This window comes from Phocoena sinus, chromosome 13 (genome assembly GCF_008692025.1).
Source record: "Phocoena sinus isolate mPhoSin1 chromosome 13, mPhoSin1.pri, whole genome shotgun sequence".
Classification (NCBI taxonomy): domain Eukaryota; kingdom Metazoa; phylum Chordata; class Mammalia; order Artiodactyla; family Phocoenidae; genus Phocoena; species Phocoena sinus.
This window is the reverse complement of record NC_045775.1, coordinates 21,314,342-21,338,812: the sequence shown is the minus strand read 5'-3', so window position 1 is coordinate 21,338,812 and position 24,471 is coordinate 21,314,342. Positions and strand designations below refer to the sequence as shown.

General features: G+C 49.0%; 3 protein-coding genes across 3 annotated transcripts; 1 reads left to right on the top strand and 2 right to left on the bottom strand.

Annotated features, from left to right (window-relative positions):
• The first annotated feature begins 239 nt into the window (after window positions 1–239).
• On the top strand, window positions 240–1,671 carry UCN (urocortin). Its single transcript, XM_032653602.1, has 2 exons — window positions 240–864; window positions 1,125–1,671. The coding sequence occupies exon 2, from the start codon at window positions 1,138–1,140 to the stop codon at window positions 1,516–1,518; it is 381 nt and encodes a 126-aa protein (XP_032509493.1). The 5' UTR covers window positions 240–864; window positions 1,125–1,137; the 3' UTR covers window positions 1,519–1,671.
• A 452-nt stretch (window positions 1,672–2,123) lies between these two features.
• TRIM54 (tripartite motif containing 54) lies at window positions 2,124–20,324 on the bottom strand. Its single transcript, XM_032653011.1, has 9 exons — window positions 19,818–20,324; window positions 6,735–6,907; window positions 6,032–6,203; window positions 4,172–4,267; window positions 3,260–3,493; window positions 2,978–3,000; window positions 2,737–2,861; window positions 2,506–2,598; window positions 2,124–2,196 (listed from the first exon to the last, which is right to left on the bottom strand). The coding sequence occupies exons 1-9, from the start codon at window positions 19,983–19,985 to the stop codon at window positions 2,186–2,188; spliced, it is 1,095 nt and encodes a 364-aa protein (XP_032508902.1). The 5' UTR covers window positions 19,986–20,324; the 3' UTR covers window positions 2,124–2,185.
• Window positions 20,325–22,471: 2,147 nt separating this feature from the next.
• DNAJC5G (DnaJ heat shock protein family (Hsp40) member C5 gamma) lies at window positions 22,472–23,960 on the bottom strand. Its single transcript, XM_032652232.1, has 4 exons — window positions 23,848–23,960; window positions 23,330–23,543; window positions 22,989–23,133; window positions 22,472–22,527 (listed from the first exon to the last, which is right to left on the bottom strand). The coding sequence occupies exons 1-4, from the start codon at window positions 23,958–23,960 to the stop codon at window positions 22,472–22,474; spliced, it is 528 nt and encodes a 175-aa protein (XP_032508123.1).
• Window positions 23,961–24,471: the final 511 nt, after the last annotated feature.

Here is a 24,471-nt window from a genome sequence, read left to right as displayed (position 1 = left end):
CTTAAGACAGCAAGTTTCCTTACTTCCTACCCAGTGATCTTAACCTGGAGGTCAAAGATAAAGTAATACTGCTGCTGTGATTCCCAGGAGAAAAATTAACTTGGCTAAACTCCTGCTTTGGGGCAAACCTATAAGCAGATGGACCAGCCTTTTGTTGTCTGAAAGCACCCTGACCAGAGGCCCTCTTTTTTATGGTGCCTCAGTCAGACAGCCCTAGAATTTAGATCCTGGGGCTAGAATGACATCAAAAATCCTGGCATCTTAAGCTGCCTCAGACGCCTCTTGGGTGGGCACCATGATGGTAGCTGAGTGCCAGCAGTGCTGTCCTGATTGCCTCCGTTTACAGAACTGATAGCTGGGGCAAGGGACTGGGTCTGAGCAGGACAGCATTCTCCAGAGGCCTCTGGCCCCTTCTAGAGGCTGAGGACAAGGTCAGCACCATGGACAGCCCCCGCGGTCCAGTCTTCCTTTCAAGTGCCAGAGAAGACTGCAGATCTGGACTAGTCTGGTCTGGGGACAGGCCCCCTGGTCACTGCTGGCTGTTCTAAACAGGTGAAGGACTCTCATGGCTGGAGCAGTCTTTACTCCCCAACAGGCTTCTCCCTCTCTTGAGCCAGGTGTCACTTCCAGAGACGCGCCCCACGGGGTCTCGCAGCCGCAAGGGTCGGACTCGGAGCTGCGGCCGTCATTGCTCTACAATCAGTGCATGTTCCTCGCTGACGTCAGCCGGAGCTGTCCTGGCGCTATATAAGGCTGGCAGCAGTCCCGGGACAGACCCCGTGTTCCCCAAGGCGCCCTCAGCCCGCCCCGAGGGACAGAGACGGGAGCTCCTTCCTGCAGGGTACAGACGCTCTCCAGCAAACTGTGAGTGGCTCTCAGCGTCCGCCCTGACTCCCTCAGCACCGGGACTGCGCTCAGCTCACCCACCGCGACCCGCCAAGAGGGGGGAGGGAGAAAAGGGTGGCACAGGACTGGGCAGCGGCTGGGGCTGGAGGGAAGGCTGTGGGCACCGGGCAGCAGTCGCAGGGGCCCGACAGGGGCGCTGGAAGTGCGCGGGAAGGAGAGTGGCTCCCCCTGCGACTACCCCTGGCGCGCCTCACCCTGCGCTGCGCCTGTGTGTCCAGGGCCGGTGGTACCATGAGGCCGGCGGGACGCGCGGCGCTGCTGGCGGCGCTGCTGCTCCTGGCACAGCTGCGCCCGGGGAGCAGCCAGTGGAGCCCGGAGGCGGCGGCGGCCGGGGTCCAGGACCCAAGTCTGCGCTGGAGCCCCGGGACACGGAACCACGGTGGAGGGGCCCGCGCGCTCCTCTTGCTGCTGGCGGAGCGCTTCCCGCGCCGCGCGGGACAGGGCCGATGGGGATCCGCGATCACAGGCGAGCGGCCGCGACGGGACGACCCTCCGCTGTCCATTGACCTCACCTTCCACCTGCTACGGACCCTGCTGGAGCTGGCGCGGACGCAGAGCCAGAGGGAGCGCGCCGAGCAGAACCGCATCATATTCGACTCGGTGGGCAAGTGATCGGCGGGGTCTGGGGCCCCGAAAATCTCGCCCCCCACCCCCACCCCCGGGCTGAGACGTGCGCGACAGGAACTGACCCAGTCCCGCGGGGCTAGAGCGGCCTAGGGATACCCTGAGCACTCTCCGCGTTACTAGTTTTTAATAAAAGTGCTGAAGAGCCGTTGGCCTCTGCTGCGGGGCGCGGGGAACCACAGCAGGGTGTAAACCCGTGGGAAAGTGGGGCTCCCAGGTCGGCGAGAGGGGACCAGATGCTGCGGGAGGGCTCCGCGAGAACGGCTTTCAGCCAGGGTCCTGCGGTCCCCATCGTCCCCAAGTCTCCCAGGAACTCAAGCCCCGGTGCCGCCGCACCACCACCGACCCTCTTGGCACTGGGCTTGCGAATCCGTGCCTGATATCGAGGAGGTGCCCAACAGGGGTTCATTCCACTTCCGCCCCCGAAATGGTCCCAGATTAGGAGAAGGTTGGGATGGATGGTGATGCGATCGTCGCCGAAGCCGAGGCTGAGAGAGTGAGCAGTGAAAGGAGCTGCGGGTCGGGATGCATTAGCCCTTTATTGAGCCCCTCCCCCGCGGCGGCGCTCCGAGCTGGGTGGCGGGTGGTCCCTGCTCAGGTCCTTCACCACCCGAGCGCCAGGCCGCCGGTGCGCAGCCTCCCCAACAGGGGCGAGTCAGTGCAGGCCTGTCCCCGGGAAAGAAAGCTCGGTGGGCGGGCGCTCCAAAGAGACAAGGCAACTCCGAAGCCCAGCTCACTCCTTTTCCCCAGCCAGGAGGGTTTCTCCTCCACTTCCCCACCCAACTCGGACTTCCAAACCCCCAGAGGAATGGATGGTGGGAAAGAAAGTTGTACTTCAGCACGCGCGCTAGGGGGCGTGCACCCCTCCTGGTTGAGGTTGGGAGTAGGGGCCCCAAGCGATCCTTTTTGCAGCAGAGAGGGAGATCGCCGGGGGAGGGGCGGTACCAGGCAGACCCCGCCAATGCCCACACTCACCTTCCGGCCCCTCCAGCCGCTCTTCCTCTGGCCCTGCGCTGCCCTCTTCCCCGTCCAACGCTACCTCCTCATCCTCTTCCTCCCCAGAAGCGCCTGCGCGGAAGGAAGGCTGGGTGAGCTGGAGTCCCCGATTCTCTGGCCGTCTTGCACCTGTCCCCCGACCCCCAACCTGGAGGGTCTGGACGCTTAGTCCTAGCGGCCCGCCGCCCCCTCCCATCCTCGCTCCCTCACCTGGCTGGAAGTCGATGGTCCTCAGCATTTCGGCCACATGCTCCACGCTCACGGTGAATTGCTCCATGCTTTCATAGCCCGGCTCCGGCCGTCCACCCAGCTCCACCTTTGACATTGTCCCGACCCTGCGGCAACCGCAGCGGCAGCGGCTCATTTGGAAGCACCCAGCACCCTCACCCCCTCCCGGTGGGAGCGGAGCCCCCGCGGCCCCTTCCTTTACCTTCCCACTCCACCTACTCACTTATTGATCAGCTCCTTGGCCTGCTGCAGGGAAGAAAAGAGGGTGAGAGTAAGCATTGTGCCAATCTCTGGCAAAGTCCCATTTCTGATGCCCAACACAGTCCTGCGGGGTCGGTGGGGATGCGCGTCCCAATTCGTTAAGGAAATAATGGACTCAGAGAGGGTGATTTGCCCAAGGCCGTGGGGCAAGTAGGTGCCAGAGATAGGACTTGAACACCATCTCCCTGTGCCAAGGCCCCCACTGCAGCCACTAGGCAGCCTGACACCATCCCCCAAAGCCCACCTGCAGGTAGAGCGCCATCTGCGGTTCCTCCATGGACTGGATGGCGGACTCCACCAGCTTAGAGGAGGCCTCCAGGTGGTCTCCGTACTGGCGGATGAGGCCCCTGACGCGCTGCAGCTTCTCCTCCTGCTTCAGGGCCAGCGCCTGCAGCAGCTCACCCTTACGCTCCTCCAGAACTGCGCACAGGGCCTCAAACCTCTGGTTTAGCAACTGCTTCTGCCTCCGGCTGTTGTCCTGAAAGACCGGAAGCAAGGATGAGACCTCGTAACCGGGAGAGCACTGGGGCTACTTGTCCCACTCCCGACTTAACTGAAGTCACAGACAGCCAAGAAGAAAAGTAACCTGTCGATTACACCACAAATTAGTGGCAGAGACAGAACTCCAGCCAAGGGCTGCTGATTCCCAGATCTTTTCAGTAATAATAATGATATATATTTTGTTAAGGTTTACTTGACATATAACATTATATTAGCTTCAGGTATACAACATGATGATTCAATATTTGTATATATTTTGAAATGATCACCACAATATGTCTAGTTAACATCCAGCACCATACACAGATTACAATTTTCTTTTCCTGTGATGAGAACTTTGAAGATCTACTCTCTCAGCAGATAACACTATATTTTAAAGAAGCTTCATGAGTGCTGTCTATATTACTTGTATTATCTCATTTAATTCTCAAAAAGATCCAATGAGGTAGCTAACATATCATTCTCTCATCACTGTTTTATATAGTTAAAAACAAGAAAAACTGAACACAGAGAAGTTAAGTTACTGGACCAAAGTCACAGAGCTAGTCAGGGACAGAGCTGGGATTCAAACCAACAGCCTGGTAAGCACATCCCACTACTTGTGATCCACGTCCAGGAGTCCAGAAACTTTCCCTCCCTCCCATCCCAGTCTCACCTCAATGGTCTGGCACACCTCCTCCATCTGTGTGATCACTGCTTGCACACGGTCGTTGCCTGCCACCAGCATTGAGATGCCATCACTGAGCTCACTCTGCCACACACACACAGGCCAGCACTTAGGGCTGGAGGACCTAGTCAAGAGCTGTGCCCCTCCCACCCTGGCCAGGCTGCCCAGGAAAGGACTGCCCCCTCCACTCCACCATTAGGGCATCTTCAGGGCAGCTCTGACAGATCTAGAGAGTTTGGAGCCGCTCAAGAAGTGTGGAAGCACACTCTATGGATTCTGGAAGGAGGTAGAGAGAGGAAGCCGTCCACCACCAAATGAGAAAGGAAGAGACATTCACCAAATATCCACCAAATGCCAGGCACTGGCCTAGCTGCCTTATCTGTAGATTCATGTATTCCATCAATTTTGAAAAATTCTTCATGATTAGCCATTAGGACAATATTGCCTCTTTTCCATTCTCTTTATTCTCTCGTTCTGTGACTCTGATTAGATATATGTTAGACCTTCTCATTCTCAACCTCCTCATCTCCCAGTGCTGTATTCTAAGTTGTTTTTTCAGTCCCCTCTTACCCATCTTTTTTTTTTAATTAAAAAAAATTTTTTTTGCCATGCCCTGTGGCTTGTGGGATCTTAGTTCCCTGAACAGGGATTGAACGCGGGCCCTCAACAGTGAAATTGTGGAGTCCTAACCACTGGACTGCCAGGGAATTCCCCAGTCCTCTCTTCCTGAGAGAAATCTGTCATTTAATTCATCCTTTGAATGTTTTATGTCAACAATTATATTTTCGTTTCTAAAAGCTCTATTTGGTTCTTTGTCAAATCTGCATTTTTGATAGTCTATTATTGCTTTTTAAAAATATTTATTTATTTATTTATTTTTGGCTGCATTGGGCCTTACTTGTGGCATGCAGGGTCTTTGTTGCAGCACACGGGCTCTTCATTGTGGTGTGCAGGCTTAGTTGCCCCACAGCATGTAGGATCCTAGTTCCCTGACCAGGGATCAAACCCTGGTCCCTGCATTGGAAGGCAGATTCTTAACCACTGGACCAGCAGGGAAGTCCCTATTGCTTATTTTTAAATTCCATTTTAAAGTATTTTATGCAAAGTGACTTTTCATTCTTCAGTAATTCCAGTATCTGAATTTCTTTGTGTATCTTCAATCATGAGATAATCTTTTGTTGTTCTTAATCTAAGAAAAACCCAAGGCCTAAATTGAGGGTTTTTCCTCCAGGCAGAATTTGCATTTGCTTTTGTCAAAAGCCAGGTGGCACAACTGACCACTTTAGGGATTCCTGGGATTCCAGTTTAAGCTGGGATCCTTGGGGGTCCTCACTGCAGGCCCCCCACCTTTTAGGAGTTTGGAGGCATAATCTCATCTCTCTAGTTCAGTAATAATTTGCCCTGTGGGAAATCCTGCCTTTTCCGTGCTTATCACTCAGGGTTCTGTTCTCATCCCACTTCCCCTCCTCCTCTCCCCACCTCACCGGCACTTGGAGCTTTCCTTTACTTCCTACGTGTCTACCAATTTAACTTTTAAATTATGTTTTATGTAGAATCTAGATGTGTGACAGTGAGATGGCCTTGAGAGTCCACCATACTGCATCCATTTCTCATTTTATCCTTACAGATCTCAGGGGTAAGCATTTTCATCCCCATTTTACAAGTGAGGAACATGAGGGCCAGAGAGGACAAGTGACTTACCCAAGGTCACACACTGAGTCACGCATAGACTTGGGACCTCAGCCCTGATCTGCCTGCCTTTGAAACCAAGTGGACTAAGAGGCTATAGTTTGAGACCCTGTCCTATGTCCCCACCCCCACACGCCTGCTCCCTCTGCTGCTTGATACCTTCTGGCGTTTGTAAATGGTGGGCAGTGGGGCCACCTCACAGTCCTTGTGGGCGCCGAAGACCTTGCAGAGAGAGCAGGTGGGCACTTCACAGCTCAGGCAGTAGATATTGATCTTCTCATCTTCGTGCTCCTCGCACATGAGGTGCTGCTCAGCCTTGGAATGCAGCGGCCTGGAGGGTAGCGGGCAGGGTGGCAGGAGGGTCAGGGGCCAGGCTGGGTGGGGGGCAAGAGTGTGAGGCTCCATGAACACCTTCTCTTCAGCCTCCACCACTCAGCGCCACCTTCTCTGCCCCTGCAGCTGGTGCTGTGGCTGGGCAGGCGAGTGACTTCCATGGGGCTCTTCCTTTGAGGAATAGAGCTATGGCACAGTGGAGACCTAGATCCAAGAGTAGTTTCTATTCCAGGGCAGGGAAGTCCCGTGGGGCGGGACGTCATGGAGGGTTGGCAAGGACCTTGCTGGTGGATGGCCAGCCCCTTCCCAGGTGAAGAGGGGGAAGCACTAACCAGGAATCAGAGGCTGCCTGAGCTGGGTGACCTGACGAGCTGGGGGCAAGTCCCTCCTCTTCTCAGGTCCAGTCCTCTCATCACTAAACTGAAGAGGCAGGTTGATCGTTTCAGCTCCTCTCTTCTGGCCCTGATGTGTTCCCTGCCTGTGTCCCAGGCCCTGCACTTTAGAGAAACAAGAGAACCTAACAGCTCACCGGGAGGACTCCTGCTTGTAAATGTCGATAATGTTCTCCACTAGCAGGTTCCGCTGCAGGCCGTAGACACCATGTCGGTCCAGGACGACCTCATGCCTGCAAGACGGGCAGCGGAAACGGCCTCCTGAAGACACAGTGGTGGAACCCCGGGATTGCCACAGCGGGTTTGAGGCCTGTGGGGACGGGGAGCGTGAGAGAAAGGCACAGTGAGTCATGGGGGAACTGGGAGGAGGCAGGGGGGATATCACGGGGACTGGGGAGTAGGAGAGTGGTGAAGAGGAAGCATCAGCTCTTTTCTATGGCTGCGCGCTCCTCTGAGAGCAGCTCCTGGTGGGTGGCCATGGAGACTTTCCCACCTTTGCCTTGTTACTCAGCCCACCTCCTTGACTGTCCCTACATCCAGAGCCTAGCTTGATCAAGCCTAGGTAGGGCAAGCTCTCCTCAAAGGGGCCCAGCTTGGAGCTGTGGGGAGACATTGACCTCAGCAGGAAGACCAAAGTAGGAAATGGACTCTGAGTGTTGCAGTCCTCCAGCCTGGGGTTCTCACAGGCCACATCTGGGGGACGTTCTCTGCAGCCACGGTCAGGGGCACGGAGACAAGTGCTGAACAATGGGGCAGACATATTGAGCTGGGTAATTCGGGAAAATCACTCCAGGGACTGGGAATCAGTAGTCCTGGGTTCTTGTGCTGCCCCGACACTGCCCTACTACGCCTATTTGGGCAAACATTCAACCTCTGTACAATTAAGGACAAGACTGGATTATTCATTCTACCGTAAACATTGAGTGTGTCAGGTAATTGCTAGGCTCTGGGGATGAAACATGAACAGGTACAACACATTACCATCAGGGAGAGCAAACTGACGACCACATCCAATGGGCTGCGTGTTATGACAGGAGGAAGCTCAGAAGAAGGGTTTACCAGAGCTGCTCACCACTTCCTCCCGCTTACACCTCTTAGGGAACTTGCTCCATCCCATCCTAAAAGGGAGAGCCCTGCCATGACCCAGGCCACCGATGCTTGGCTCAGAGTTGAGGAGGTGATCACCTGACCCAACAGGACCAATCAAATTTTCTCTCTAGGAACTTGGAATCGAGTCACAGAGGCTGAGGTGACTAGACCATGTGCAGCTTTTGAACTGAAAAAAGACTTGTGAAGTTGGGCTAAAAGCTGACATTGTGGCCACCCCAAAATCTGTGCAAGTGGACAGTGTGAGGGGTCAGACACTGTGAACAGAGAAGGCTGGTCTGCAAGGAAGAGAAAGTCAATCTGGGGAGAGCAGCAGAGATGAAAGACTTGTAAATACTGCTTATTGTTGCTTGATATTCACCCCTTCTTCTTCAATAATAGAGGCTCTGAGTTTTTAGCAAGACACATGGAAAAAAGACCATGTGACCAAGCCTCCCTTCCAGTTGGGTGTGACCAGGTGACTGCGTTCTGGCCAATGGTATATAAATAGAAATGTTTTGTGCAATTTCTAGGAAGTATCTTTAATGGGAAGGGCATGCCCTACTCCTCCTCTTCTCTCCTTCCTGCTGGCTGGATTGAAGGTGGACTGGCAGGACTTCCCTGGTGGCGCAGGGGTTAAGAATCCGCCTGCCAATGCAGGGGACACGGGTTTGATCCCTGACCTGGAAGATCCCACATGCCGCGGAGCAACTAAGCCCGTGTGCCACAATGACTGAGCCTGCGCTCTAGAGCCTGCAAGCCACAACTACTGAAGCCCATGTGTCACAACAACTGAAACCTGTGTGCCTAGAGCCTGTGCTTCACAAGAGAAGCCACCGCAATGAGAAGCCCGTGCACCGCAACGAAGAGTAGCCCCCGCTCACCGCAACTAGAGAAAGCCTGCACACAGCAACGAAGACCCAACGCAGCTAAAAATAAATAAATAAAGTAAATAAATTTAAAAAAAATATATGGACTGGCGTAGGTTGAAGCAGCCACCTTGAGCCATGAAGTAGCCACATGTCGAGAATGGCAACAAGATAAAAGGAGTGAGTCTCTTATGAGACAGTCCTGGACTACCTACCCATACTTTCACTGGAGAGAAAAAACAAAGTTTTACCTACTTGAAGCCATTGTTATTTTTGGTTTTCTGTCTTTTACAGCCGAACCTAATCCTAATTGGCTGGAACACCATGAACTCCTAGAGAGTAATGGAGAGAGCAGTCACCTGTGACTTTGTATGTTCAGATGTATTTCCTGCAATTGGGTTCCATAAAATTCTCCAAATCCTTCTGTTCTACATCAACCAGGACCCTAATGCGTGTGCAGCAGCACCTACAGCACATAGAGGGCATCCAAGTCCAGAGTCTTATTTGATCCTTTGGTAGCAAGAGATGTAGGCAAGGCAGGAAATGTGGCCCCACTGTGAATTGGGTGACTTATCTTGGGGAGAGTGACAGGCACATCATAAACATTGCATTTGGGGCTTCCCTGGTGGCGCAGTGGTTGAGAGTCCACCTGCCGATGCAGGGAACATGGGTTCATGCTCCGGTCCGGGAAGATCCCACATGCCGCGGAGCGGCTGGGCCAGTGAGCCATGACCACTGAGCCTGCACGTCCAGAGCCTGTGCTCCGCAACGGGAGAGGCCACAACAGTGAGAGGCCCACATACCAAAATAAATAAATAAATAAATAAATAAATATTACATTTGGGGGGAATTTTTAAAAAATTTTTATTTATTTATTTTGGGCTGCGTTGGGTCTCCATTGCTGTGCACAGGCTTTCTCTAGTTGCGGCGAGCAGGGGCTACACTTCCTTGCGGTGCGCGGGCTTCTCATTGCGGTGGCTTCTCTTGCTGTGGAGCACAGGCTATAGGCACGCGGCCTTCAGTAGTTTTGGCACACGTGCTCAGTAGTTGTGGCTCACGGGGTCAGTAGTTGTGGCACACGGGCTCTAGAGCGCAGGCTCAGTAGTTGTGGCGCACTGGCTTCGTTGCTCCACGGCACGTGGGATCTTCCCAGACCAGGGCTCGAACCTGTGTCCCCTGCATTGGCAGGCGGATTCTTAACCACTGCGCCACCAGGGAAGTCCCAGAACTCACTTTTAAAGCTGAAATATTTATCATTCTAAATGACAAAATCCATGAAAAATCACGTGGTTTTTTTTTTTGCGGTACACGGGGCTCTTACTGTTGTGGCCTCTCCCGTTGCGGAGCACGGGCTCCAGACGTGCAGGCTCGGCGGCCATGGCTCACGGGCCCAGCCGCTCCGCGGCATGTGGGATCTTCCCGGACCGGGGCACAAACCCGTGTCCCCTGCATCGGTAAGCGAACTCTCAACCACTGCGCCACCTACGAGAAATTCTTGAGGGTTAATTCAGTAATGTCTGGAAAGCCCACAGCACAGTGCTTGACACATAATAGGCCCTCTAAACATGTGTTGACTGTTAAATAATGAGTATAGAGGAAGAGTGCAGTCAGAGAGGGAGGTTAGGAGAGGCTACTTAGCAGTTTGTTTTCGCTCTGGGTCAAGACTTTAGAACACGCCCCCTTTCCTCCCATTCAGACATTTACTGAGCACCTTTATATGCTTGCCACCAGCAAATCAAAGAGAAGTAAGATCCTTCCAGGAGTAAGTCTGCAGGCTTAGAGCTCTCCTAACACCATCTTGCTCACTTGGATTCTAAATATTGAAAGATTATTGTATTAAGCAAACAAAAGCCCAGTGATCTCACACTTTAACCCAGTCTTTAAACTAAACTCAACAATATTCGTACAATTCCAGTTACTGAGGACAGATGCATAAACATAGCCTTGAATAATCTCAAGCTAATCCGTTCTAGCTTTATGATGGGCTAAAGTGTTAACTTCTTATTATTCTAAAGAAATTCCCGGACTTCCCTGGTGGCGCAGTGGCTAAGAATCCACCTGCCAATGCAGGGGACACAGGTTCGAGCCCTGGTCTGGGAAGATCCGACATGCCGTGGAACAGCTAAGCCCGTGTGCCACAACTACTGATCCTGCACTCTAGAGCCTGCGAGCCACAACTACTGAGCCCACGTGCCACAGCTACTGAAGCCCGCGTGCCTAGAGCCCGTGCTCTGCAACGAGAAGCCACCCCAGTGAAAAGCCCGTGCACCGCAACGAAGAGTAGCCCCTGCTCGCCGCAACTAGAGAAAGCCCGTGTGAAGCAACGAAGACCCAACGCAGCCAAAAATAAATTTATTTAAAAAAAGAGTTCTTTTCCACAACATTGTTAATCAACTATACTCCAATATATTGTAAAATAAAAAGTTTTTAAAATGTGAGTTCTTTTAAATAGAAATACTCAAGCATAGCATAGGTGGTACACAGCTTTGGCAAACACCAGGAAGGTGAAATGAGAATGAAGTTTGGGATGTTTGCTCTAACCCTTTTCTGACTCCCCTTATCAAAATTTGTGTGTCTTGTGTCCCAAACCTTTTGCAAATGCTAGGTGGCTACCTTGAGAAAGTCACCTGTACTGGATATGTAGATAAAATTGTTACCCATTCTTGGCAACATCTCTATATTTTAACAGAGGGCATTTAATGCAGGATGATGTAGGGAAAGTAACTGATCTGAAGATCTGGTTTGGGATTTGCCATTTATGACCTTGGGAAAATAATTTCTCTTAGGGCTCAAATTTCCTCAGATCTAAAAAGAGGATTTGTACTTAGCACTAGCTCCTTTCAAAGGCTGATGTTTTCTGAGCAAGGAGCCTTAATGGATATATTTATGGTAAGAATACTGACCAGTGTGGGGGAAGGGAGTTGTTGGTTTTCATAACAACCTTCTCCTCTCACAACTTGCAGGCCACCATATCCCACTCTGTTTAACCTTTTGGCTCCTGTGATCCGGTATCTCACTTGTTTTTGCCAGTCCCTAGCTGTCCCTGGATCGCCCTCTTCCTGCCTGATGCCAGCACTTCCTGAAATCCCATCTCCTCTGAAACAGCCCTAGTGTATTTAGATGGATTTATACATTCTACAATTTGTATTATCTGTGAAGTTTAAATTTTATGTAATACACCTGTATTATTTTTGTAACCAGAATGAACAGTAAAATTGCTTTTTCAGATAGTTAACATGCTGGTTATTTAATAGTAAATATTAAATGAGTTATAGAGGAATTATTATGCAACTATCTTTAACAGTTCTTAACATGGGGAGAGACCCATGAAGAAAGCAGGATATAAGTCTATATAGACAGTAGGATCCCAATTTTGAAGTGGGTGATGGGATTTACAGGATTTTAAAATTTCTTCTTTGTAGTCATCTACATTTACCAAATATCTTTGTATAGACCATGAAATTACTTTATAAAATACACAAACTAAAAATTAAACATTTTGGCAATCATTTCCATTGAGTGATAGAATTGTGGGTGATTCCTTTTTTTTTTTTTTTAATATAATTTCCAAATTTTGTACAAGGACTTTGGGTTTCGAGGAAGAAAAAAAACCTTTACTTTAATGAAGTGCAATGCTCAATCCTGCCGTGAATGAAAAGGGGGCGCTAGAGTGCCAGACGAGTTAACAAGTGAAAATGCTATTTAGGAGACCGTAAGGAACTATGTTAGTGCGAGGGAGGAGGTGTTTAAGAAGATACCATTTGAAGACAGGGTAGACAGGAAGCAGGAGATGGTCGTTAGGAAAGAGTTTCAGGAGACCAGAGATACTATAGGAGTTTAGGTTACAGACCGAGGAGTCCTGAGACGGGCGTGGGTTGCGGGGTCGGGGAGGAGCTAGAAAGGTAGGTTTTTACCAAGAAGGGCTTTTTTTTTTTTCTTTTGGCTGCGTTGGGTCTTCGTTGCTGCACGCGGGCTTTCTCTAGTTATGGCGAGCAGGGGCTACTCTGTTGCGGTGTCTTCTTTTGTTGCGGAGCACGGGCTGTAGGCACGTGAGCTTCAGCAGTTGTGGCAGTGGGCTCAGCAGTTGTGGCACGTGGGCTCAGTAGTTGTGGCTCGTGGGCTCTAGAGCGCAGGCTCAGTAGTTGTGGCGCACGGGCTTAGTTGCTCCGCGGCATGTGGGATCTTCCTGGACCAGGGCTCTCACCCATGTCCCCTGCATTGGCAGGCGGATTCTTAACCACTGCGCCACCAGGGAAGCCCTCAAGAAGGGCTTTTTAAAAATAATTGTGGTAAAAACATGGAGGGCTTTGAATCCAAGGGTAAAGATCTAAACTTAACTTTATAGGCAAGGTTTCTAAACTGCAAGAGAAAATTAGAGAGAATATTAATCTAACAGAGATGATTTGGATACATGGGAGAGGAGACTATGGCTTTTGCTTCTGATCTAAAGGCACAGATCAGAAGCAAGAGCCATAGTCAGTGCAGGTCACAGGCTTGCCCTCAGATAGTGGCAGTAATCCTGCAAAGACTAGGGATGCCAGAGGTGGAATCTGGCCAGTCAACTTGGCTGTGGGTGGGCTGTGGGGAAAGGAGGGAGTAAGACAATTCAGGCATTTCAAGCCTGGATGCTTGGGAAGACACCGGAAGCTGTATGCTGTATACATTTTGTGTGACAAAATGTATAATTTTGTCAATTATACCTCAACAGAGCTGGGGAATAAATGCTGGAGAACTTAACCTGGGGGCCACAGCCCCCAAAAGATCCATGACTACAACTTAAGGAGTCTGTGAGCCTCGATGGGAAAACAATTACATCTTCATTTTCACTAACGTGCCGAGCAGAACTTGAGCGCTTTCTTCAATTATGAAGGTAGGCAACAAACCACGTAGGTTTAGCAGTACCTGTGACTTTGTCACCAACGGGTATTTTCATATCACATTATTGATCACAGTTGTTGATCAAATCTCCAAAAACAATTTATGCTTATCACTACTTCTAAACTATAGTAGTTATTAGGCCCACTGTTCCTTCTCTCTCTCTCTTTTCTTTTTTTTTTTTTGGCTGCACCGCGAGGCATGTGGGATCTTAGTTCCCTGACCAGGGATCGAGCCTGTGCCCCGTGCAGTGGAAGCGCAGAGTCCTAACCACTGGCCCGCCAGGGAAGTCCCCCATCTCATTATTTAACGGTTTATCGAGAAGCACATATATTACTCTATCAAAAAACGTGTTCTAATTATTTTGGTAATTATATTCCAGCGTTTCTCAAGCTTTTTTTCACTCCTGCCTCTTCTAAGAGCATTTTAAGACATTTCCCCCCCAATTGCTATCCCCCGCAATTAAATTTTAACACCACAAATCTTAAAAATGTCAAACTCATAGAAGCAGAGATTAGAAAGTCAGTTGCCAGAGGCTTGTGGTGGGGAAATGGGTAGCTGTTGGTCAAAGGGCACAAACTTGCACTTATAAAATGAAGTTCCCGGGAGGTGATGTACAGCATGGTGACTGTAGCTAATGACACTATATTGTGTACTTGGCATCTGCTGAGAGAGTCTAGACCCCTCACACACAAAAATGGAAACTGTGATGAATGTGTTAACTACCTTGATTGTGGTAGTCATTTTACAATGTATAGATATATCACATTATCATGTTGTATCCCTTAAATATATATAATTTTGTCAATTATACCTCAACAGAGCTGGGGAATAAAGTTTTACATAAGAGCAGAAAATAAATAAAATGTAAAATTGCAATAATTTTTTTTTAATACCACAGATATAGTTGGAGCATATCACCCCTACTGAGACTGCATGCTGTGTTCTAATGCAATTGGTTTTCTTTATAATCATGTATAATTTATGCACTTAAAAACCCTGTTCTTAAAAAAACACACACATACATTGTCCTTAGGATCCATAGGCTTCACAAACTAAAAAGGGATCTATAGCACAAAAAGAGATTACTTCCTGCCCTGATCGTGAGTCCCCAGATGGTCTCATCACAAATAGGAACTTTACACTCTGAGGTGCGCATGGCAACTTCCTTAATACGTCTCCATAGCTGACAGTCTCCACCTTGGGCTAAAGATCTCTCAGCTGACCAATATCCAGTTAGCATAAGCTATCTTCTGCTTCTGCTTATCTTTCTCTTTCAAGACTAAGAAATAACTTTGCTTAAATCTTACATTTACACAAGGGAGCCAGCCCCATAAAGTAAAATTTCACAGGCCAATAATGTGATGTGTAGAGAAAATTCCATCACTCTAGGAAACAGAACACCTAGATTTACGTCCCTACTCTGTCCCTTTGTTTGTGTGACTGTAACCTGTTTCCTGTGTTCTCCCCTGTAAAATGGAAATAACATTGATTCTAACTCAAATGGAATCACACATGTGAAGGTACTCTATAAATTATAAAGCACTGTACAAATGATCATTAAAAATCCTAATCTAGACCTTAAAAATATATGACCACAGAGAACCACAGGACATGAAATAACTGTTCTTTCTTCACTGTGAAGGATAAAATGGAATGGAATAAATACATGGAATTCTAGGCCATGATCAGGGGTTTTGTGTGGCATAAGAGCTATATGGTGGCTTCTATTTCTTTTGTAATGGTCCATGGCATCCAATAGAAATGTTCCATCTAGAAAGATGCTCTGTGAACGCAGTTTCTCTATCAAATCTATTCTTATCTCAGAATGTTTTCCTACTTTCCTGCTATCCAGAGTGATGCTGATTGGGGATACTGGCCCAGGATGGAAGGGGGGTTGTTGGAGGCTACCTCCCCTAAACTATTGGCCTGGCCAATGATGAATAGTGGACCATGCAAATCCTCTGGGCCAGACCCTCAGAATACACTGGAGAAACTGGGAAAATGGTGGCAGAAGACCAGACATTTGGTCTGGTGACCTTGGCCCTCTTCCTCTGAGCTTTAGAAGAATACAGGCGTTGGCGGCAAAAGCTGAGCTGTGGGTGGAGAAGGGGTTTTGGGTGGTGAGCTAGCTCTGCCCGACAGAAGCTAGCAATGAGTGTGGCACAGGGGTTTGTGAATGGAGGCTGGCTGAAAGGAGGGCTGGTAAGCAGAAGAGTGAGACAAGGTAGGACGCTAGTAACAGAATGCAAAGTCCTGAAAAAATGGAAATCCATAATGACATTTCTTGAATCTGTGAAATCAGATTGTTAGAATTACAAGGATGTTAAAGATCAGTTTAAAACCTCCGCTTCAGGGACTTCCCTGGCGGTCCAGTGGTTAAGCCTTTGCCTTCCAATGCAGGGGGCGTGGGTTCGATTCCTGGTCAGGGAGCTAAGATCCCATATGCCTCGAGGCCAAAAAACCAAAAAAATAAAATAAAACCTCTGTTTCGTCCATACATGTGTAAACAGGCTTAAAGAGGTGAAATAACCTGCTTTACATCACATGACAAATTAAGGAAGAAGCTGGTGGGACTTGAGCCCAGGAATGCTGAGTCTCTATGATTTTGTTTCCCACTCAACCGTTTCTTCCCTAAAGGAAGATCCTAAGCCTGCTACAAGGTTAACACAATTCACAAAATTTCAGTGAACCAACTTCTCAAAAAGGAGACCTGCCCAAGGCTGGGCTGGGGAGGGGATGTCTTGGTGCCCTCAGTAGCAGGTGGAAGTGGCCGAGGAGACAGGCTGTGTAGGGTTTTCACCAGCTGGCCTATACTTGATGACAGCAGGTCCTAACAATTAGCCAGTAAAGAAGTGGAATTCGGGGATGAAGTAAAAGAGGTCATCTCCTTCCCAGACTGCCTTGATGAGAGAAGGAGGCCCCTTTCTTGCTATTCCCATCTCTGTAAATTTCTCCCTACATGGACACCGTCCAGAAAAGCTGTTTCTGATCAACCTTCTTACAAGCCCTTCTGGTTGCCTGTTAAATTACAGCAGGTTGCAGCTCATAAACAAGTGCCCACAGTGAAGTGGGGGCAGGTATAAAAATAAACCGAAGGCTGTTTTAAAGTAGTTTAGGAGTGAATAGAGTTTACAAATTCAGAAACATGGGAAGATGTTTGTGTCAAATTCCCACACCGACAGCTTTCCTCTAGTCAAAATGCTTGGTAGCTGAGTGGGTGCAAGTGCAGGGAAAGAGAGAGAGAGAAATTAGAGGGGGTTAATGTGGTGTTTTGGTGTTTTATTCTGTTTAAATTCAGAGAGAGAAAGAGAGAGAGAGCGAGCTGTATCACAGCTCTGAAGAAAACTACTTAAATTGTGATGGCAACCAAGTAAAAATATGTATGAGACAAGCACTTGAAAGTCATATGCAAACATGAAAATAATTGTGTCGGAGGAGGTGGGAATTATGGATGATTTCCTCCCAAACCCTTAATACGGTTCAACATTTTCAATGAAAAAAAATTTTTTTTTCTTTTTTGGCCGTGTTGTGTGGCGTGCGGGATCTTAGCTCCCCGACCAGGGATTGAACCTGGGCCCTCAGCAGTGAGAGCTCGGAGTCCTAACCACTGGACTGCCAGGGAATTACCTCAATGAAATATTTTAACTTTTAAAATTTTGCTTCCTGGCTCTTTTGTTAACCTGCTGTTATAAGATCATAATCCCTCCAAATTCTTGTCTGTTGCCCATCACAGCAGTTTTTAGAACAGCAGAACACTGAGCATCATCTAAATGTTTCAGAGTGCAGATTACACAGACTGTGGCCCAGCTACAACAATGGACCACTATATAGCCATGAAAAAGGAAGGTGCATTAACTTTGGTTTTTTTTTTTGGCTGTGCCGCAAGGCCTGCAGGATCTTAGCTCCCTGACCAGGGGGTCGAACCCGTGCCCCCTGCAGTGGAAGTGCAGAGCCTTAACCACTGGACCGCCGGGGAAGTCCCCAAAACGAAGGTGCATATCAGAATGTGTGGATATGAAACAATGGCCAAGAGAGTGAACAAAGGCAGGTATAGGATGAATTTAGTTTAAACGTGTGTGTATACACACACACACAGAAACGTGTACCGGACCATGGGAGGATACCCAAGAAAGTTGGTAATGGAGAAGGGAATTACACAGAGCCTGAGGTGAAGATTCACTTTTCATGATATAAATTCCTATAGCGTTTGAAAAAAAAAAAAAGTGTGTGTGGGGGGGTGTATAATATACTGGTATCACTTTTCTAAGTCCTATTAACTTTCTAGGCAATGTTCTAAGGGTGTTCTTCCTAAGTAGTTTTAAGAGAGAGAAACCACAAGTCCTATTCTTGTCCCCATACTTAGAAAACAGACAATCTGATTATGCCTAGAGTTGTCAAAATGTGGAGGCAATGTGTGAGAAACTAAATATGCTCATCTTGCAGAGGGAGGTCTACTGAGATGTGTATACATAGTGCAGCTGAAGAACTGGGTCAGCCTCCCACCAGGCCACCCCAAATAAAGAAGCAAGGAAATGAGCTGTTCAACTTCTCTCCTTAGAGGGCCCAGGGGTGCCCGGCACTTTAAAGGATACACAGTGGTCCAGATGCACAGAACCATCTTAAAGCTCTGGGAATCATATTCTCTCCCAAATATTCTGTACCAAACAATTCCCAGGTCTCTCAGGGCCCAGATCAGTATTCCAGAGCTTCAAGGAGCCAAAACAGTGTGTCTAGATACAGAGGAGGGACTGGAACAGCTTCTAGCCTCCATATGTAGGACCGTCCCTGGGTCCTCTACCCAATGACACTGTGTGCCATGCACTTTAATATTCTGACCAATTTTTTACAGAACACGTTACCGTCACTCTCAAAACTTTGTTTTGCTTTCACATATTTCAGGCTCTAATGAAAAGACGTTTCACTACAAATTCATGAGAAGGGATGGCAAAATCTTTTTGTCATTCCCTCCTAGGCATTTCAGCCTGAAGGATGTTCAGTGTTACTAAGACCGAGGGAAAACCCAAGATAGTGGGCAAGGAAGGCATAGCCTCTGGTACATGACTTAGTGCCTGGGATAAGCAGATCCCAGAGAGGGAAAATCACTGGCTCCGAGGTTCTCTGGAGCCAAATAATGGCAGGTTTGGACATGTAGAGGAACAGGAGATGGGAACAAGCCTTGATGGGAAGATGGCAGGAGAGACCATGGAGTTCAGTGAAGATGGCAGACAGCAAAGGGGGGGTCACAGGGCGTAGCTGTGGAATGACCTGAATTAGCCAGCCCATTATTTTCCCCAAACATGCTGCCCCTAAACAACTTAAAAGGGAAACATTTTCTTGGTTAAGTTGAAAATCACTGTGTTCAACACATTTCCTCATAATTTCTGATACAGATGAAGACTAAGTGCTCACGATGTCCCTTATCGCTGCCATGCCGACTAAGCCAGCCAGCTCTGGTCTATTCTGAGTTTCTACTTCATTTGCAAGGGTGTGTGTGTGTGTGTGTGTGTGTGTGTGTGTGTGTGTACATGCCTTTATCCCTCACTCTCCCTGATCTTTGTTCATTTTACAGGTTACTAGAACCTACACCAGGGCACAGGGCAAGAAAGAAAACCCATTTATATAAACCATTCTGATATGTGCTTTTATTTTTGAAACCATGAGCTAAAATGATATCTGTGAACTTGATTAACTATGCTTTGCTCCATGACCACACATAAGCCAAGACTGGTTACATTTTGGGGATGTACAATTTATTCTCTGCCTTTTCCCTGCTTAAGTGACCTCAATCCATTTTAACCAGCAGGTCCCTTTACTGACCAGTCTGAGGTGGACACAGGTGTGAACTTCAGCTGGGAGGATTCCCAGTCTCCTGCCCACTGTCTAACTCTGCCCACCCCCCCAGAGATGGATGCGTTCAGCTTTGCTTTAAATACAAATAGTTTCACTGTCACCATGGACCTTTCTCACAGTTTATTTTTTCATGTTTCATTATCTCACTGCTATTTTCTCCAGATTTTCCATATTGTTCTCGAAATCTCAAACTCCAAACTGGAATGCGGAGTCTAGCACAGACTGTCACACAGCCTGGTGGAGGATCACTTCCCTCCCGGTTTCTAAGGGGGTCTCCTTTCCTCTCTAGATACCAGCATCCCAGCGGCTGTCCATGCACAGGCTGTACTTGCCAGCCTGCAGAGCAGCTGCTGACTCATGCTTACTTTGGGATCTGCTAGGACCCCTGGCTCTTCTTCTGCACTTCAGCCAGGACAGCCACCACCCACCTCATGGAACCCATCTCCCATCACCTCCTGGGATCTCAGCGCTGACCTGATGAGAAGTCTCCCACGAGTCTGCACTGCTTTACCCGGCCCTGCCCCTGCCCCGGCCCACCTGGAAGACGTCATTGGCACACTTGCGGCACAGGTTGTGCTGGCAGGGCAGGATCACCACCGGTTTGGAGAACATCTCCAGGCAGATGGGGCAGATGAGCTGCTTCTCCAGGCTGTCCATGCTGTGTGCATCCCCTAGCAGTGGCTTGAAACCCACTGTGAAGTTCATCCCCTCAGCAGTCGTGCCTGCCCTGGCCTTGACCCTGGTCCTGGCCTTCCCTCGCTGCCTCTGGACCCTTCCTCGTTTACTGTAGACAGTCTGCAGATTCTCGTGCTCCCTCGCTCCCGAAATAGCTCTGCTATCGCTTCTGTCCCTTCCTCTAACAATTTGCCTTGTCTTAAATAGCTGTTTTCAGACACTTCTGTGTCTCTCTTGAGTCTCTGCTCTGTACCCCAGCCAGGCACACGTAGCTTTTTCTATCCCTCCCTCCCTGAACGGTTCTGTCCCTGGGAATTTCTCCTTTTGTTTCCCAAACCACTCTTGTCCACTCTATGGGCGGCACTGTTTGTCTCTCACTCCCCAGAAAGGAGATTATTTTTTAACGTGGGGGTGGGGAACAAGGGGCATCTGTGTGTGACATTCCAGCTCCCAATTTAGCTCATGTAAGGCGAGCCACAGCTGTCACCGAGTGACCCTGACTCACTCAGGAACGGTGACTCCCTTGAGCAAGAGGCGGGGTGAGCTTCACCGCTTATGGTAGAAGGTAGGACAGCAAAGGGGCTCTTAGGGGGCTCCTGTAAGCCCCTGACCCCCATGCTCTGGCCTGGGCCCCTCTTCCAGGGCAGTGACACAGAATCTGAATCGGCCTGTATGAGAGGTACCATCCATGGCTCAGGGTGGGAGGAAAGATCCTGCCAGACCTACAGTCAGTGAAAGTTTCTGCCTCTGAGGCTTAGCCAGTGACCTTGGCCCTCTTCCTCCGAACCCTGTGATTCAGAACAAGGGCACCAGAGATGAGGGAGAGGCTCTGGTTCAACACTTCTGGACCCATTTTTGGTTCTGCCCAGACCTTTCTTATATCCGCCTAGGAAAAGAAGCCCAGGAGGCTGGAGCTGGCAGGTGTGCCAGGGCCTGGAACTACCTCATGAGCAAGCCCCTGAGAAAGTGTGGGATTCTGGTCCATGAACACATCACTGGAGCCACTCCAAGGACTTTTAATTTGTTAGGAAATTGAGAGTAGCTGAGCAGGGCAGAAAAGACCTGAATGCCAGGGACCTATTTCGGGCACCAGGGGAATCAGTCTCCAGGGAAATTTTAGAGCACTGACAAAGTCATCATCACAAGGCTCTGGGAAGCCTCTGCCCCAGCTCCACAGCTGTCCTGGACCCCTGCTCTCCAAGGCAGGCTGGTTTCAGATGTGCACACTGGCCCTCTATCTTTTTCTCCTACTTCTTCTCTATCCCAGGCACAATTTGTCTTTTTGGGGCCCAACATATGCACTGGGATTGGACAAAAGCTCTTTTATTCACTGACATCCCTTAGCCCCTCTCCCAGTCAGGAGAGAGAAGTTTGAGGAGTTACTAGACTCTGACCCTGCATAGACGAGAAATGGTGTGATGAGGATACCAAAGAGACAGTGCGATGAGGCACACATAGGGAAAGGGTCTGTAAAAGTGCAATCTTTACCCTATCACACGTTTCATGCCCCAGTTTTAAGAACAAAACATATAGTGATGAGCTTGCATAAGATGTGGTCAAAAGGACGGAGGCAGGCAGGCACTGAGGTGTGAACTTCAGTCAACTCACAGGCGCCCTGCTAATGGGTGCTATGCTGGCAGCCGCAGTCCAGGAAGAATCCAAAGGTGGGAAAACTACCCCTAAGCCTCAAATGCATTGATACTTTCCCTGAGTTGTCTCATGTGGTATGGAATGAGGCTGGCAATGCCAAAGGCATGGGCACCGAAAAAGATGAGACCAGCCCCCAGAAAGGTGTACTCGCTTAGGAATGTGGCTGACACTAAGAGTTCTTGGCACACAGAACTGCAACAAAGAAGGGTTAGCAGCTCCAGGACAGGATCCATCCAGCTTGGCTATCAGGATCCTGAGAGAGATATCGCAAGTGGCTGACCCTACCAGCTGACATTGGCTCAAATCCCAAGAACAGCACAGGAAAAAGAATGCTCAGGAAAAGACTGTCATCACTGCCTAAGACCTCACAAGGGTAGGGATACGAGGGCTGCTCTCTAACAGACTAAAATTGGGACTGCAGCTAAAACGAAGAATAGCTGGGTGACCCTGTATGGCCAGGGTCAGTTATACCATCAAGTACAAAGATGGCATCCTCACTGGGATGGATGCCATCGATGCTTCTGAAGATGGGAGTCTTACAAGTAGAGGGGGAAATCAGGGTCAATGTCAGGACAGGGCTACTTGCTCTTCTCTTCACCGAGTCCAGCGGACTGGGCAGCAGAAGGCACACTCACTGGGTCAGCACCTAAGGGCAGAAGAAGATGGCATCTTATTAACCAGAAGGAATGATCACCCAGAATTTAAAGCCAACCCCCTATAGGTAAGGATACAAATACCTGTAGTCCATACTATAAAGATATAAACTTTCCACTAATGACTCATCTGAAGTTAGTGTCTAACCTTTTCTTTCTTACCCTTTAATTATTGCTCCATTTCAGTTTTCATACCTCACTCTTCTTCATCTTTTAATAATTATCATCACTAGAATTATCTTCCCCTCTTCTAAAATGTTCTCTGTGTCCTGTGATGGAATTTGAAAAACACATATTTAGTAACAAGTTTTTAGTCCACTGGTGAAAGAATGGTTACCTTGCAGTTATGCATTCACATCACTAGGTGGCACTAGTGTGAATAAGGGGGATAATCTCAGGCACTTTACCTTTCTCTTGAGTAAATGCAAAGAACTGCATCCTCTAACTTGTCTTCGACTACTGCCTTTTCTAGGCACAGTCTCCCACCCCATTCTTTTCCTTAACTTCCACCCCATTCATTAAGCTTAACAGTCATAGGAGGCCAACATCACATTCAAACTGTCAGTGTGTGGCACGAACAAACAGAAACCAAGTGTATCCCCTTCTCTTTCTTCACTTTGCCCCAATACTGACTTGAGGCTCCCATAGTTGGGAGTTCACAGTTTCACCCCCAACCATTTCCTGCATCCCTATTCCAGCTCTCATCCCAGTCCCTGCCTGTGGTTCTCACCTGGCCTTGGAGGCTGATTCTGGACATTCGGCTCATATTTTTTCTTAGCTGCTTCCTCGGGTGGTGGCTTAAGTGTTCCACAGCAAAAGCAGCAGCAGCAGCAGCAGCAGCAGCAGGTAAGCAGAGCACACAGGAGGACAAGCGTCTAAAAGGTGGGAAAGAATGGCTTCAATCCGGCAGCTCTTGTGTATTTCCATTCAAGCTCCCCTCCCTCAATCCTTCCAGCACCTGCTATATGAGACAACAGAAGCATGTGCCCTAGGAGAGGGGGATTAGCTGTCCTAAGAGTGGAGGGTTGCCCCTGCTTCCTTATTCTTAAGAGACTAGGAAGAATTGTGTACCTTGAACCAACAGCTATTCAGCGTAAAATAGTATGTGACGCCTTCTTCGCCAAAGTGGTCGTATATATATATTCCCAATGAGCCATGCCGGTTGTAAATTTGCCGCTTCTTAGGGTCACTCAGTACGGAGTGGGCTGTGTTGATCTCCTTGAATATTTCTGCTGCTTGAGGGTCCCCTGGATTCTTGTCTGGATGATACTTCAAGGCCAGTCTCCTACCCAAGCAATACCCAAAGGAGGATGGGGAGAGGATGGGAATGGCTGGGGAGGGAGGGTTAGGGTGAATGACAGGGATAGGTCTCTAGATGGTGAAAAAAGAATGCATGAGATGTGGTACAAAGGATGGAGGCACGCAGCCCAAGTCTACATTCCTTCCCGTGTCACAATGAAGAGGATGATGGTCCCACCTGGCCCCAAAGTGAAGGCTTGGGGATTTAAAAATGGGTCAGAAAGCAAGGTAGAGGGAAAAGGGTTCAAGGGGGAGAATTGCAGGAATCAATAAGGGGCTGATATCTGAACCTGTAGGCCTTTTTGACGTCTTCAGGTGAAGCACCCTTCTTAAGTTCCAGCACTGCATAGAGGGTTGATCCAGTTTTGGACAACCGGCGGGCTGCTTCGTCTACGTGAGCCATGATCTGGGTCAGAGGAGAAGCAGCATTTGTGAGAACTTCCACAGGTGAGGCCACAGAGAAGCGAACTTCCAGTGACAGGAAGCTCATCGCCTTCAGGAGCGAGGCAGGTAAGTGGCTACAACGGGACAAGTATAAGACAACAGTGACTGGCATCTGTGACTAGCAGAAGGGTGCGGGTGACAAGACCTTCGAATTTTAAAGAGGAAACATCTTCTCCTCACATTTCCCAGTGTCCTTCAGATACACAGACCTCCAGACACCCCACATTCTACAGAGGTGAAGCCAAGGGAGGTCTAAACCCTGCATAAAGATCGATTTTGTCCAGAGCTACTGGTACCTTAAGTAAACAGCCCCGAGCCTGTCCAAGCTCATTACTGGGTTTGAAAGACCAGCAGGGCCCCAGCCCCTGAACAGCTTGGGTGGGGAATCATGGAGATCCCCAATTCCCAAGGGAGAAGCAAGTCAGATGAAACTCTGCGCTGCCTAAGAGAAGTCAGGCGTCCAAAAGCCA